Below are 14,235 nucleotides of genomic sequence, written 5' to 3' on the forward strand. Positions count from 1 at the left end.
AGGCGGAGCCAATCGAGCGCCGGGCGGTTTCCACGGTAACGGGAGCGGGGTCGGTGCCGGGTTCGGTCCCGGGCCGGGGTCGGTACCGGAGCCGCGCCGGTCCCGCCGCCCCCCATGGCCTGTCGCGATGCCATTTCATGGTACCAGAAGAAGGTGAGTGCGGCGTGGGGCGGGCGGGCGCGGTCCCGGCCGTGCCCTCAGCCTCCTCTCCCCGCAGATCGGGGCCTACGACCAGCAGATATGGGAGAAGGCCGTGGAGCAGACCCAGATGAAGGTACCGGCGGCGGGGGAGGGCGGGCGGGCCCCGCGCCCCTCGCCGCTAACCCGGCCCTGTGTTCCGCCCCGCAGGGCTTCAAGAACAAGCCGAAGAAAAAGGGGCACATTCAGCCCGATCTGATCGATGTGGATCTGATCAGCGGTGAGCGGTGCTGGCTCTGTTCGCTCCTCTCTGGGGCAGGGATGGCACCGGGGGAGCGGCTGGAGCTGGACCAGAGGAGGGTTAGGTTGGATATCAGTGCCCAGGCACTGCCCAGGCTCCCCAGGGAATGGGCACAGCCCCGAGGCTGCCAGAGCTCCAGGAGAGTTTGGACAACGCTCCAGGGTGGGATTGTTGGGGTGTCTGTGCAGGGACAGGGGTTGGACTTGGCCAGCCCTGTGGGTCCCTTCCAGTTCAGGTTCTGTCTGTCCCTTCCATGGTTCTGTAGGTGCATCGCAGCTTTGTGCAGGGTGGGAGAAGCAGAACCTGCCCTGCTGCCGGGGGAGCCCCTGCTCGTGAGCACTGAGGCAAAAGAAATATTGAAAACCTGAGAGCAGAGCAAGAGGAATTCAGGGTGGCTCTGCAGGGGTGGGAGCAGGGTTGGGTGGGCAGGGAAAAATCAGAACCAGAACTCTGAGAGAAGACCAGGAGCTGCTTTAGCTGTGTCTGCTGGGACTGTGTAGCTTTGAATGATGCCTGAACTGGGCTGCTGTCGCCCTTGCTCAGCCCTGTGGCAGGGCTGGGGCTGCCCAAAGGGCAAATCCAGCCGGGGAGTTGTCATGATTCACAGTTAATGATGGCTCATTTCCCCTTTAATTCCAAGGCTCTACCTTTGCCAAAGCCAAGCCTGAAATCCCCTGGACCTCACTGACGAGGAAGGGAATTGTGAGAGTGGTGTTTTTCCCCTTGTTCAGCCAGTGGTGGATACAGGTCACTTCCCAGCGCATTTTTATGTGGCTCTTGGTGCTCTATGTTATGCAAGGTGAGGGAACAGGCTGTGCCTTAAACCTTCTCCTGCAAGGAATGTGACATCAGTGAATGCATGGATATATTCTCTTGGGAGGAGATGGGTTAGGGGGGAACCTGGCAGTGCTGGGGGAGAGGTTGAACTCGATGGTCTCAGAGGTCTTTTCCAAGCTTAGTGACTCTATGATTTTGTAGCCCATAATCTAAAGCATGAAGATCTTGTCTAGAACCTACTTAACATGCATTTCAATCTGTGTGGCACTAATAATTGCAGAAATTAAACAATAACACAACAAAGCAGAGTAAAAACAAATAGTCGAGACAGACTTTTTAAATTTTGATGCCATTTCCCTCTTCCCTTCCAGTCGTAGCAGTGGTGCTGTACTTCATGGTGCCTGCTGTGAGTGCCAGTGAAGTGATGGGACCCCTGTGCCTTATGCTGCTGCTGGGGACAGTTCACTGCCAGATCGTGTCCACACAGGTGAACAGACCTGCAGGGAACAACGGGCTCAGCCGGCGCCGCAGGTCAGTGGCTGTTGAGAAAGGAAGGACTTATGAATATGATTGTATGGTAAAAAAATACTGCAGATGTAAAACCTGTGAGTGAAATAGAAATGAAAGCTAGTTTTGAGATGTAGGCATGGCAGGCAGGAAGACAGGAAAACAAAAAACTCAAGAATGTTGCCTTTCCGCTCTCCAGAGGCATCAGGTAGAAAACAGGTAAGAAATGTGGCTTTTAGAGTTTAGAATATAAAATGACGTGGTAATGTGGTAGTTCTTATAGGCTGCATGCAAAGTTTGTAGGTTTTGTATCTCACACTGGTTGGTCACTGTAAATTAGAATATTCAACACAAAAAGAGATAGAATGGATTGTAACAAGGTGATCGCTCTCTTTACTTGCTCTCTTTTGCCCTTCCCCTCTCCTCTCTCTCACCTCACTTGCTCCTGCTTTCTCCCCATGCTTTTCCCCTGCTCCTGCCCCGTTTTTACCCCTTAGCTCTCTTCTATCTCTCTCTCCATTCTCTCTTTAGGGCTTTGCTCCAGCCCAGGCTGGTGGCTGAAGGCAAAGCCCTCTTTACCCACGACCCTTGTAATAATAAAGCCACGTGTTTCTAGAACATCTCAGGTCTGCAAAGTTCCTTGTCCCTGCCATCCACAGAAAATTTCTACAAGAGGTGCCCTGATTTTTCTTGCTTTCGAGCGTTTTGAGTCTTCACAGCATGATTCTCACGGAGCTTGATGTAAATTATATGTATTTTTAGAAATTATTTATGTGTTTTGCATAGTTCTTCTCTGAGAGGAGAATTTGATTGATAGGGAGTGACCAATGAGGGCCATGAGGTTGTAACCTTCTTTGGCCAATCCTGGCCTTCTGTAAAAAGTATATATAAGTTGATAGAGGCAGAAAAATGAGGAAGCTTTCCATGTCTGACCTGCTGCTGCCTGCTTGTCCTCTGTGTGGGTCTGCACCCATGTCACAACTTGTGACCCCTCTGTGTGAGGAGGTCACAGGTGAGCACCTCGAGGCCTTGGTGAGAATGAAAATGTCCCTGAGGAAACTTGCACTGGACTGCACCAGTCTGTGTTTCTCAAAGCCTGCACCTCACACCCAAAAGTGTCATCTTCACACCTAAAATATTGAAGGGCAGCTTCATTATTTTCTTTCAGCTGCACTAATCTCGTGTCTTTCTACATCAGCAATGTCAGAACCTGTGAAAGTGAAGCTCTCCCTCCTCCAGGTTTGATACAGGTTAGCATGTGGTCAGAGTCTTATAAACTATGCACTAATGTATCAGCCTCTGAGGGTCCAGCCTTTGCAGAGAAGTGGCAAAAATCAATTAGCCTGACTTGCTCTTCAGAGATGTTTCATGAGGCAAAAGGTTTAATAAATGAAAAATGACAAAATAACAAACGTTACAGAAAAGAAAATGATAAAACTCCGAGAAAACTCTGACACCTTGCTAAGACACTCCAAAAAGCCTTTACTTCCTTTTGTGTTTCTTCCTAAATACTGAATGTTCTGGGAGGGACAGTCTTGCTGGCTGCCAATAAGGTCACCAAGAGGCTTTGAGTTACACTCTCAGAGCCCAATCTGTGCTCTTGTGCTGGCACTGAGCCAATTAGATAAGAGGAAAACCACAGAATTTTCTAGTTAAACTTCCTAAAATGTCTTAAAGCTAAACTGAAACTCTTTCTCTATTTGGAAACACTTGCTGGAGGTGTGTGGGATGCATCACTACACAGGTTGCTGCAGCAAAGATTCCCTCTGGATTTTTGTCCCTTATTCCCTGTGGTGCCTTGATATGCTGGAGGTATAAGCAGAATTATTTTTTTTTTTTAATTTAGAAGTCAGTATTCTGTTTGCATGACTTCAGAACAAATGGCATCCAAAAAGCTGTTTAAATCTCCTTCAGATCTTTTAGGAAAGACCTTAAAGTAGCTTCTTACACCAATTTAATTCTCCTTGTCTTAAAATGCAGGAAGTTACGCAAACCCGTGGGTGCGGATGGGAGCAGTTGGTCTTCTTCTGACAAAACCAGCAAGGAAGAGCAGTCTGCATCTCTGCTGACCAATTTATCCAGTCTGCTCTTCCAGAGGAGGTAAGTGATCTCTGCTGGGTTTGTGCTGCTCGTGACACTGGCAGCAATTTGGTACCTGGAGGATGAAGGCACAGCCTGTGCTGTCACTGACATCCCCACAGCCTGTCAGTCTTTTTTTGAATTTAGATTTTCGTGGTAATGTGGGAAGCTGGTTCCTCAGGAATATTTAGTATCTCCTTATTAGATCATATAAAATTAGACTGTATAAAATTAGATCATGTGAAACCAAGTGTTAGATGAGCTGTAGAATGTGGTGAAGTTAATTTTTGTTTATCAGATAAGTGACCTTGTTTGAGGGAGTGCTCAGATTGTATTGCTGTTTTAGTTGATTTCCAAAAGTAGTTGTGCCTTCTGGTTTGGACAATTGTCTCACTTTAGCACTTTCCTGCCCTAAAAATAACTCAAGGAAAAGAAGGAGAGATTGTATGGGATAATATTTCATTGTTTTCTCCTGTTTTCCCAGGTGAATTTCCTGGTGAGTTTCCAGCTCACAGGTGCTTTCTCTTCACAAGGACTTTTTATCTTCTGAATTTTTATTATTATACCTTCTGACTTTTTTTTTTTTTTTTAATAAAAATAATTAAAAAATTCCCCTTGATTTAGAAACTTTAAGATACTACTAGAGTTAAAAAAGATGTGTTGAGTGAGGGTGAAGCAGATATAAATCTTTTTAAAAGACTCAGCACACAAAGCCTGTCAGTCAAAGAAAATTATTTATCCCTTAAGTGTTTTGTTTGATGTTACACCTGCGTGACAAGGGAAGATCAGAATGTTTTACTCCAAAGAGTTTTTCCCTGGCATAAAAGCATTTAATTATATTTTCTCCCCTAGGAATACAAGAATAAAGCTGGTAGCTGAGAAAGGGACCGAGACAGAAAGTGGTGTGAATGCTGTGGGTGATGGAATCAGACTCAGACAGGCCAGATGTGAACACAGGCTGCTGCACTCCAAAGACAAAAGTAAACTTTCAGATGGGGAGAAGAGCCACCAGGTACTGCCAGGGGAGATCCTTTGAAATCACAGTTTCAGTGTATTCTTTGTGTGCCCAGAAGTGTGTTGATATTTAACTGTGTGGTTTGATCTAATACAAGATATTCCCTCCTTCTGTTAATCTTTGCCTGCATTAGGAAACTTAGAAACCCCTTTCTGCCTCTCACTGAGCAGCTGAAAAGGTGCTGCTACTTTCTTTTCATAATCATAGAACAGAATTCCAGAATAGTTTGGGTTGGAAGGAATCTTAAAGCTCATTTCACCCTCTGCCATGGGCAGGGACACCTTCCACTATCCCAGGCTGCTCCAAGCCCTGTCCAACCTGACCAAGTGAGGTCAAACACAGACACTGCTGGAATCTGTGTTTTACCAAAGTGCTCTGTTAATTGTTGACACTCCTGATCACAAGGTGTTCAGTTAAGGGGGAGTGCTGATCATGGCTAAATAGATTGGCCATTTTCAAAAGCAGTTCTGTAAAATATTTTGTCTTGCAAGACTGAGACATCCCATGGGGAGAGAGAAAGAGATAAAGCATTGTGACCTCTGTTGAAAGCTTTGAAACGTAAAGATTTTGGGAATTACTCTTGAGTTTCCTCTGGGACAGTTCTTCCACATGAAGAACTTGGAATAGATCCTGTGTGGAATTCTGTTGTACTGTGCCATCCCACCTCCTCTCTGTGAAGGAGTTTGGAGAGGAGCAGAGCTTGGTGGAGGAGCACAGCCCAAGATTTTGGGTTTGTTATCCCCCAGCTTGCAGATACTGGGGCTTAAGGCTGCTGGTAAGACACAGCCAAGAGCTGCTGCTGCCTCCTCCTCTTCCTGCCCTCACCCCAACTCCACCCACCCAAAATTCCCTCTCATTACCTCTGGGGCAAGACAACAGCAAGGGAATAGAGTTAAAATCTGTGAAGTCTCTGTGATACCAAGAGAATTCTGTTCCTGTGTGTCCTTTGGGGATCATGAGCTGTCTCTGCAGACATTGAGGGCTGTGCCAGCGGGGCAGCTCTTCCTCTGAGCCTTTGATGGGACTCAGGCTGGTCCTTGGTGTGCCTTTGGCTGTGCATTTGTAGGATGATGGCACCAACAGGGACGGGGTTTCTGATGAGCTGTCGAGTGAGGAGGACGCCGGGGCCATGGCACAGAGGATCCTGTTACGGCACAGCGTGGAAGGGGCCTCCAGTGACAACAGCTACGAGGAGAAGAAGAAGAGGCCTCTGGTTTCTCTCAACCAGGCTGTCTCACAGGTACCCAGGTGGGATTAGTGCTGGTTTCCACACCTTGTTCTGCTATGGATAATGAGGTGGTTTTTCCTTTGGTCTTAGCAGGTCAAGCAAGCCCTGAAAGGCGCCAGAGACTCTGACAGTGTTGTGGAGTCTGAGCTGGAATCCACATTATACAGGCAGGTATGGTTGTAAAGTCAGGAGAGGGAGTTTTCCCAGGCCTGGCAGGGCTCACAGAACCAGAGAATGGGCTGGGCTGGAAGGGACCTTAAAGCTCATCTTGTTCCAACCCCCCTCCATCAGAACAGTTATGAAATGATTGTGCTTCAGAATCCTCAGGTGCAAGGTGTGACCACCTCTCTCTCTGCTGCTTGGCAGCTTTGTAAACCTTCACAGTGTTCACAGTCCTGATTGTGCTGCTTTGTTAAACAAACCACAAACAAACAACTAACTAAATCTGTTGGCAGCAAAGGACAGTCCAGGCTGCCTCTAATTGCTCCTGTGGAATTGCTGCAATTGCTCTTGTGGTTGGGAGGCAGTGCTGTGCTTGCAGCTTTTAAACTAATAAATTTTGATTTTAAAATCACAGACTATCCTGAGTTGGAAGGGACCCACAAGGATCAAGTCCAACTCGTGTAATGAAGGAATAAATCTGTTCTGTGAGATATACTCAGTCACTTCATTATTTTGGTTTTTTGACCCTACCTGAAAATAAAATAGAATTATGTGAATATCAAGTTATAAATATGGAGACATATAAATTAATACAAAATAGAAATTAACTATTAAAACAGATTATGCAAAAGGCATAAAAAAGGACATTTTTGTAGTAAAGTGAGTGCATCAGTTTTTATTTTGTAGGTTGGGAATGGAGGTGGGGAATTAATGAGCTCTATGTGAGTTCTGGTATAGAAATGCTTTTTCTCCAAACATTGTCTTAAATCATTTCAACCGTGTGGGTGCAACTGGGAGCACGCGAAGCTCTGGGGAGCTGGGGGAAGAGACAAGGAGGGAGAGGAGGAGGAGAAGGAGAATGAGAAGGAGTAGGAAGAGGAGGACGATGAGGAGGAGATGCCGGTTTTACAAACCGCGCCTGTGGCTGTTCCGGGTGACTGGGCTGCCCTGCAGGACCCCAGGTCGTGCCTGAGCGCGGCACCGCGGAGCTGCAGCGGGAGCCGGCGGGACTCGGAGAGCACCCGGCAGGACTCGGAGACCGAGGACATGCTGTGGGACGATCTCCTGCACGGCCCCGAGTGCCGCTCCTCCGGCACCAGCGACAGCGAGGAGCGCTCTGCCCGCGACTCCCGCAGGGATGTGAAGGAGGACGTCTTCCAGCAGGTTGGTGGTTTCCATCCAGGAGCTGGGAGGGCTTCTCCCTCTTCCCCCATCTTGTGTTTTATCTTCTTTTTGTCTGGATCTGGATTAAATGTACCAGATGGTGTTTCTTGTTCGGACTCAGATGTTTATTGATTCTTATCTATGTTACAGTCTCACAAGGTGTGAGTTCTACAGCACTTCTGGCTAACAAACTAAAAATGGAGCTGTATCTCTCTCTCTACAAGGCCTTTTAAGGATAAACTGACTGATTAAGAAATGACACCTAAATTATTTTTACTTTTAACCCAATAACCAACTACCCATGGCCCACAATGAGGACTTTTCTATCCAATTACAAAATCCCACCCAGACCCGTGAAAAAGAAGGATTCAGCCTATGCCCTAAAACCTACATCTTGCTTTATATATATATATAATTATATTCTAAAACCTTAAACTCTTAAGTTTTCCACCATGTGATATCACACACTTCTATTCAAACTCCACACCCACAATCCCAGTTCTATCACTCAATTTTGGAAGCTTTTTCCACGGCCTCGGGTGAAATGCAGTGTTTTCTTGGAGGTCAGTGCCTGTCAGCACTGAAGGTCTAAAATTCTCAGTGCCCAGGGTTCCAACACTCCCTGTCTTCTCAATATGAGTGGCATATGAGGATTCTGTTGGTATAAGGTAGACAACCTGGATGAGGCCAGAACCACAAGGAAGTCTGGAGTGCTCTAAACAAAGTCAGTGATTCAATGATTAAGTCCATCTCTCCACTCTGCACCACTGCTTATCCCAAAACAAAGTATTTCACTCAAAATGGAATTCCCCCTTCAATCCAATTGCATCCTGGGCAGAGGCATTACTCACAGGAGGACAGAAAGGGCTGACTCACCTTTTGCACTCCTCTCTTTTTTTCTAGAACCATCTGTTTTGGCTGCAGAACACCAGCCCAGCGTCTGCCAAAGTGAGCGCTCTGATCTGGGAAGGGAATGACTGCAAGAAGGTGGACATGTCTGTGCTGGAGATCAGTGGGATTATCATGAGCAGGGTAAGGGGGCTGTGTGGCATTGCAACCTCTCCCTCACACTTTAAAAAACAACCACCGAAACCCCTGGCAAGAGTTACACAAGCAAATATTAGGGGCAGGAAGAAACTGGTCCCTCCCCAGCTGCAAAGATGGTTGTCCCACATGTTCTTACTGAAAAATTGCCTAATTCCCCCAATTTAGGAGGTCTCTTGAAGACTGACAAGTGCTGATTATCTCTGATTGCCTCTGCAGAGTGCTGAAGGTGGGGGGTTGATTATTTGGCTGATTGGTTTTGGGTTTGGACTGAAATGGGTGGAATTATTTTAGGCTCTGTCCTGTCAACGGAAGGGGAACCCACTGCTTGATATTACCACAACAACAGGCCTTTTCCTTGATGCAAACCCCAGGTAATCATCCCAGTTTTATTCCTGCTTGCCAGGTTAATGCCCACCAGCAAGGAGTGGGGTATCAAATGCTGGGAAACATCATCACCATCGGATTGGCTTTCCTGCCATTCCTCTACAGACTGTTCCGCACAGATAACCTGGAGCAGCTCTGCTCCATTTCCCTCATGGAGCTTCTGCACATCTTCTGTGGAGCCCCTGCCAGCACCCCTGTGCTCATCCTGTCTGCCATCAACTTCCTGGAAAGGCTGTGCTTAACCTGGATGTTTTTCTTCATGATGTGTGTTGCTGAGAGAACCTACAAACAGGTGGGTTTAAAGGTCCTGGTGCCTTTCAGGAATAAAAATGGGATCACGACCTTAAAGCTCATCCCAGCCCTTGCCAAGGTCAGGGAGAGGAGTCTGGGAAGGTTTTTATTCATCAGTCACAGATTATACCTATCAATACCATTCCTGACACCCCTATTCCCCCCCTTAGCTGTCCCCAAGGTCTTACTCTGTCCCCTCTCTGTTGCCCAGAGAAGCTGTGGCTGTCCCATCCCTGGAAGTCTTCAAGGCCAGGTTGGACAGGGCTTGGAGCAACCTGAGGGAGTGGAAGGTGTCCCTGCCCATGGCAAGGGCTGGAAAAAGATGAGCTTTAAGGTCCCTTCCAATACAAACCAATCTGGAATTCTATGAAAACAACTCCTACTAGAGAGGTTGAGCACCCAGGTCTCATGCTGGGCTTCCATGCATGAAGAAGTTCTGTTTTACATTAATTTATGGTTCTGATTTTAATTTGCAGAGGTTTTTGTTTGCCAAGCTCTTTAGTCACATCACATCTGCTCGGAAAGCCAGGAAATATGAAATCCCTCACTTCAGGCTCAAGAAGGTGGAGAACATCAAGATCTGGTTATCCCTTCGCTCCTACCTGAAGGTAAATTCAGGGGTTTGCTTATTGCAGAGTGTGACAGTGACAGTGACAATGACAGTGCCAGCTGTTTGTGGTGAGTTTTGGCTGCACACTGCCCTCAGCCCTGACCTCATGTCCTTGTTTCTGCAGAGACGAGGCCCCCAGAGGTCTGTGGATGTTGTGGTGTCCTCAGTCTTTTTACTGGCTCTTTCAATTGCTTTTATCTGCTGTGCCCAGGTGAGATTTTAACCTCTGTGGTTTATAAAGTAGAGAAAACTCTCCCGAGTGCTGGAGGCTTTTCTTTCACCAGCCTACAAAAGGCTTGAAGTGGAGCTGTTTGACCCCAGAGTAACACAGAGAGTGTAGCATTTTTTAAGAGCTTTGTCATTTTTAGTTGGAGGAAGAGGTTCATTCTGTGCTTGCAGAGCAAGGTCAGAGGTTTTATAATCATTAGGAAAATTTCAGAACATGACCAGTGGGGCACAAAGGAGAGGAGACTCTGCCCAAGGACCTCAGGTGACACCAGAGGTAACCTGTAACCACCATGTAGAAAAACAGGTCAAGAACTATAACTTTAAACCCTTTTAACCCTTGACTAAACCTGTCACAGGCAGCAGTGCCAATGCTGGAGCTGTTTTCTGGGTCAGTGCTGTGTTCAGGCAGGTCCTTGATCCCCTGAAGGGGCAGCTGCAGTAGCAGAGGCTGGTGGTTTGTCAATACTGTCACTGCTGTGGCTGTTCTTGTAAGCCACAGGTTTCCAGAGGAAGGAATGGCAATCCCAGTCCTGCTGTGTGAGCCCATACTGGGAAAGGCAGGAGAAGCTTAGCCTGGCTAAGGCTGTCAGTGGGACAGGACAAGGAAAGGCACTTTGTTGCCTGTTAGAGGGGAGAGGAGGAACAAGGCTCCTTTTCTGAGCAGAAGAAAAAAAAAATCCAATTTCAAGCTGAAGGCAGGTTAGAAATGAAACCTTTCCCTGTAACCCCATCACAGGAATGATTTCCACTTCCTGGGAAGAGCTGTCAGTGGCTGTAGAGCACACAGGGCTGGGCAGAGGAGGAGCAAGGGCAGTGCTTGTGCACTTGTCCCAAGAACAGGCACTTTGTCAGTGACATTTGGTGCTTTATTTTCTCCCCATACAGGTTCTTAAGGGTCACAAAACCTTTCTGAGTGCAGCTTACAACTGGGAGTTCCTGATGTGGGAGGCAGCTCTGCTCCTCTTTCTGCTCCGTCTGGCATCTCTGGGCTCTGAGACCAACAAGAAATACAGCAACATTTCCATCCTGTTAACTGAGCAGGTAATTCCCTTTAGCTTCTTCTCCCCTGGGCTTTGTGGTTTGTTTAGATAGAATTATTGTATTTCAAACCAGCTTAAATACTGGAATCCAACTTGAAAATGTAGGAATCAACTGTTGTGTTGGCCAGAAGACAATAAAGCACTGGTCAGCATGGGAGGGATGAGCTGGTTCCTGTTGGGACAGACTCAAACTCCAAAGTTCCCGGTTATTTTGGTCTCTGGGTTAATGTGTGTTAGCCAAAAGAATTGGAAAAGAATGATGTTATCAGTGCTAAATTCACTACTTCAGGAGTGACAGCAAAAATGGCTCCAATTTCCCTTAGTTAGGAATCATTTGGGGGCTGGAATATCAACCCCTGGCCTGTGGTGTCTGTCACAGATAAACTTGTACCTGAAGATGGAGAAGAAGCCAAACAAGAAGGAGCAGCTGTCTCTGGTAAACAACGTGCTGAAACTGTCCACAAAGCTGCTGAAGGTGAGATGCTCTGCCTGAATGCTGGATTTCATGGAAGCAGGGAGTTCTGGCAGTGCCTTGTGGCCCTGCCCTTCCCTTGGCTCTGGAGTTAGGGCTCACAAAGCTGTGACAGGAGAGGGAGCAGCACAAGGCCAGTGTGGGTAATTAGTGCTGTGAACTCTTGATGAGCAGTGGTTTCACTAAGTGAGAGGAGAGGTTGGGGTGAGCACAGCATCTCCTGACTGCTCCAGTCTTGTTTTCCTTCAGCAGCTCTGATGCTGGAGCTCCCTGCCAGCAGCAGGGAGAAATTTGGGAAGGAGTGAGCAGGAGGAGTCCATGGATTGGGCTGGGTGATTCTGCAGCCTTTGGGTTCAGCAGGAGATGTCTCTGGAACACTGGCAATTCCTGTACATTATTTAAGACAGGACCCAGAGGCAGCCCAGTCTGTTGGAGTGCCAGTGCCAAGCTAAAAGTCAGAGGATGAATTCTTTGGTGTTGGTGAGTGCTAATGGAGCCCCGTCCTTGTCCTGTCACTGCAGGAATTGGATAGTCCATTCAGGCTCTATGGGCTGACCATGAACCCACTGATCTACAACATCACACGGGTTGTCATCCTCTCTGCTGTCTCAGGAGTGATCAGTGACCTGCTGGGATTCAACATCAGGGTAAGTGTCCCTGTCCCAGCCAGCAGAACAGCTCTGGGGTCACTTCTGGGGTCACAGCCCCAAGAGTTTGGGTTTGCACTGGGAACCAGACACCAGAACGTGCTGGGTGTGTCCCCACCTCCCTGAGCCAGCTTTGAGAAGTTTCAGTTCCTTCAGGTGAAGCTGTGAGAATCCAGAGTTCCTCCCTTTATCCCAGTCCTCCTGTGGCTCATCCTGAAACTGGAGCTCACTGAGCAGAGCAGGATGGGCAGGAGACACAGAGTGTTACCTGGAGATGGAGACCATTTCTGTTAGACCCAAACTCCCTTTCTTGTCTCTTTGCAGTTATGGAAAATCAAACCATGAACTGGCAGAACATCAGCCCTGGGCATCTCCACCACACACCAGAGAACCAGCAGTGTGGGCAGAAAGAAGAAAACTGACAGAAATCTGTAATTCCAATTTTTAAACAGATTCCCACAGTGTGTATCAGAAGTTTTCTTTCTGCTTTACTGCTCTACAACATCCAGAACGAACTGGTCTCATCAGTGATGTCATCCCATGGCATGCACAGAAAAAGTGGATTAATGGGGCCAAATCCTGGCAGCTGGCCCTGAACCAGCAGGAGCTGGTGTGGGACATCAGACACTAAAGCCATACAGGAGCTGCAGCTGGGGGGACACCAGTGACTGTGACTGGGGCCATGTTTCTGTCAGAGCTGGGCATGAGACAGGAGGGACTGAGCCCTGCTGGCCCAGTCTGCCTTCCTGGGGCTGCACTGGAATATCCCAGGTTGAGAATCCTTTGCTGCACTGACCTGGCTGTGCTGAAGAGCTTTTTCTTCCCTTAAAGCTCTGTGTGCTCAAGGCTTTGCCTCCATCCTGAAGCACCTCAGGTGAATTCCCCCTCCTGCTGCCAATCCAGCAACACCCAAATCCTGCTGGTGGCTTGTGCTGGGGCTGCTGCAAAGAAATTATCAGTATTTTTTTGAGGACAATGGTTACATGAGAAAAACCTTTCAACACACACTACAGACAAAGTGTTCATGGACTGGAGAATGTTTTGCCACGTCTGTTCCCTGGAATACTCAGCTCCATCCTGTCCTGGCTGTGAGAGCAGCTCTGCTCCAGGGTGTGAGCAGCTGTTACAGCCCCACACTGCAATAGAACCTCACCCTGAACACCTGGGGAGGAAATCTGGGGGGAAAAAACAGCTTTGACAAAGACTTCCTCATGTTCGTGTTTAAAAAGGTCATGGAGAGAAAGGAAATATTGGAAGGCTTCTGTAACATTTCCCTTCACTGGCTCCAATGGCTTCTATTTATTAGTAGTGAAAAGAGCAAAAACTGAGGAACTTCTCGCTCCTTCACAGGAGGGTAAAATAGCAGAGGAATTTTCGGTAGTAAATTGTTTACAGCTATTTTCTGTACAAGGAAAAGTTGTGAGATGTAAAAGGAGGTGACAGTTTTATAGAGCAAAATGTGCAAATAAACCTGCAGGACAAGCACTTCATCATTACCAACGGTTTCTACAGCACTTGATGATTTTTATACCAGCTTTTTGAACATCTGTTACTGTGGAATGGGGGGTCAAGGAAACATCCAATAATAAATTGCATTTGTTTTCCAGAAGAGCAGCATGTTTGTGGGTAAAACCTGGGCAACACCCCTGAAAGCCAACCAAGAGCCTGGTTTAGACAGTGCAGAACCAACAGGCCATGAACTGGAGTTGGGTTTTAAGATCTCTGTAAAAATAATGAGTGATTTGCAGGTCTCTCTCCAGTCAGAACCTCAGGAGTCTGTGTGAAGGTGTGAAGATAAATATTTACAGCCAGCACATCCATCCATTGTGTGGCATCCCAAGGATGCAGGAAGCAGAGAGAAAGGGAAGGGGAAATCCCACACAGGTAGGACATTGTCGAGTCACATTCACACAGGAAAACAGGAGGGAAATCATTTCAGTGCTGCCAGTTCCTCTGGAATTAAAGGTCTGGATTTGTCACTGTCCTCAGTGGTCAGAGTGAGGACACACAACATTCCCAGGCTCTGGGAAAGAACACAGAATCAGAATGATTAGGTTGGAAGAGACCTTCAGGATCGTCAAGTCCAACCCAACCCAACCTTAACTAAACCCTGGCACCAAGTGCCACATCCAGACTTTCCTTAAA

General features: G+C 47.4%; 1 protein-coding gene across 3 annotated transcripts; it reads left to right on the forward strand.

The window, feature by feature from the left end:
- Positions 1-28: 28 nt before the first annotated feature.
- PHTF1 (putative homeodomain transcription factor 1) lies at positions 29-13,699 on the forward strand. 3 transcript variants are annotated; one of them, XM_083878481.1, is made up of 18 exons: positions 29-153; positions 218-274; positions 349-418; positions 1,080-1,238; positions 1,588-1,747; positions 3,704-3,823; positions 4,655-4,814; positions 5,884-6,057; positions 6,136-6,216; positions 7,162-7,371; positions 8,275-8,403; positions 8,822-9,094; positions 9,570-9,701; positions 9,828-9,914; positions 10,817-10,972; positions 11,351-11,446; positions 11,965-12,090; positions 12,415-13,699. In XM_083878481.1, the coding sequence occupies exons 1-18, from the start codon at positions 115-117 to the stop codon at positions 12,433-12,435; spliced, it is 2,250 nt and encodes a 749-aa protein (XP_083734607.1). In that variant the 5' UTR covers positions 29-114; the 3' UTR covers positions 12,436-13,699. The 3 variants fall into 3 exon arrangements, with proteins under 3 accessions (XP_083734607.1, XP_083734608.1, XP_083734609.1); XM_083878482.1 differs by having other exon boundaries at positions 6,139-6,216; XM_083878483.1 differs by lacking the exon at positions 218-274.
- Positions 13,700-14,235: the final 536 nt, after the last annotated feature.

Source organism: Zosterops lateralis (genome assembly GCF_965231275.1).
Source record: "Zosterops lateralis genome assembly, chromosome: 26".
In the NCBI taxonomy this organism is placed as follows: Eukaryota; Metazoa; Chordata; class Aves; order Passeriformes; family Zosteropidae; genus Zosterops; species Zosterops lateralis.

What these genes read in the sequence shown, in the direction of transcription:
- PHTF1 (XM_083878481.1), top strand. Translation starts at nt 115, where the DNA reads ATGGCCTGTCGCGATGCCATTTCATGGTACCAGAAGAAG. An exon ending in TTTCATGGTACCAGAAGAAG is followed by an intron (nt 154 to 217) that starts GTGAGTGCGGCG and finishes CTCTCCCCGCAG; the next exon opens with ATCGGGGCCTACGACCAGCA. An exon ending in CGATGTGGATCTGATCAGCG is followed by an intron (nt 419 to 1,079) that starts GTGAGCGGTGCT and finishes TTTAATTCCAAG; the next exon opens with GCTCTACCTTTGCCAAAGCC.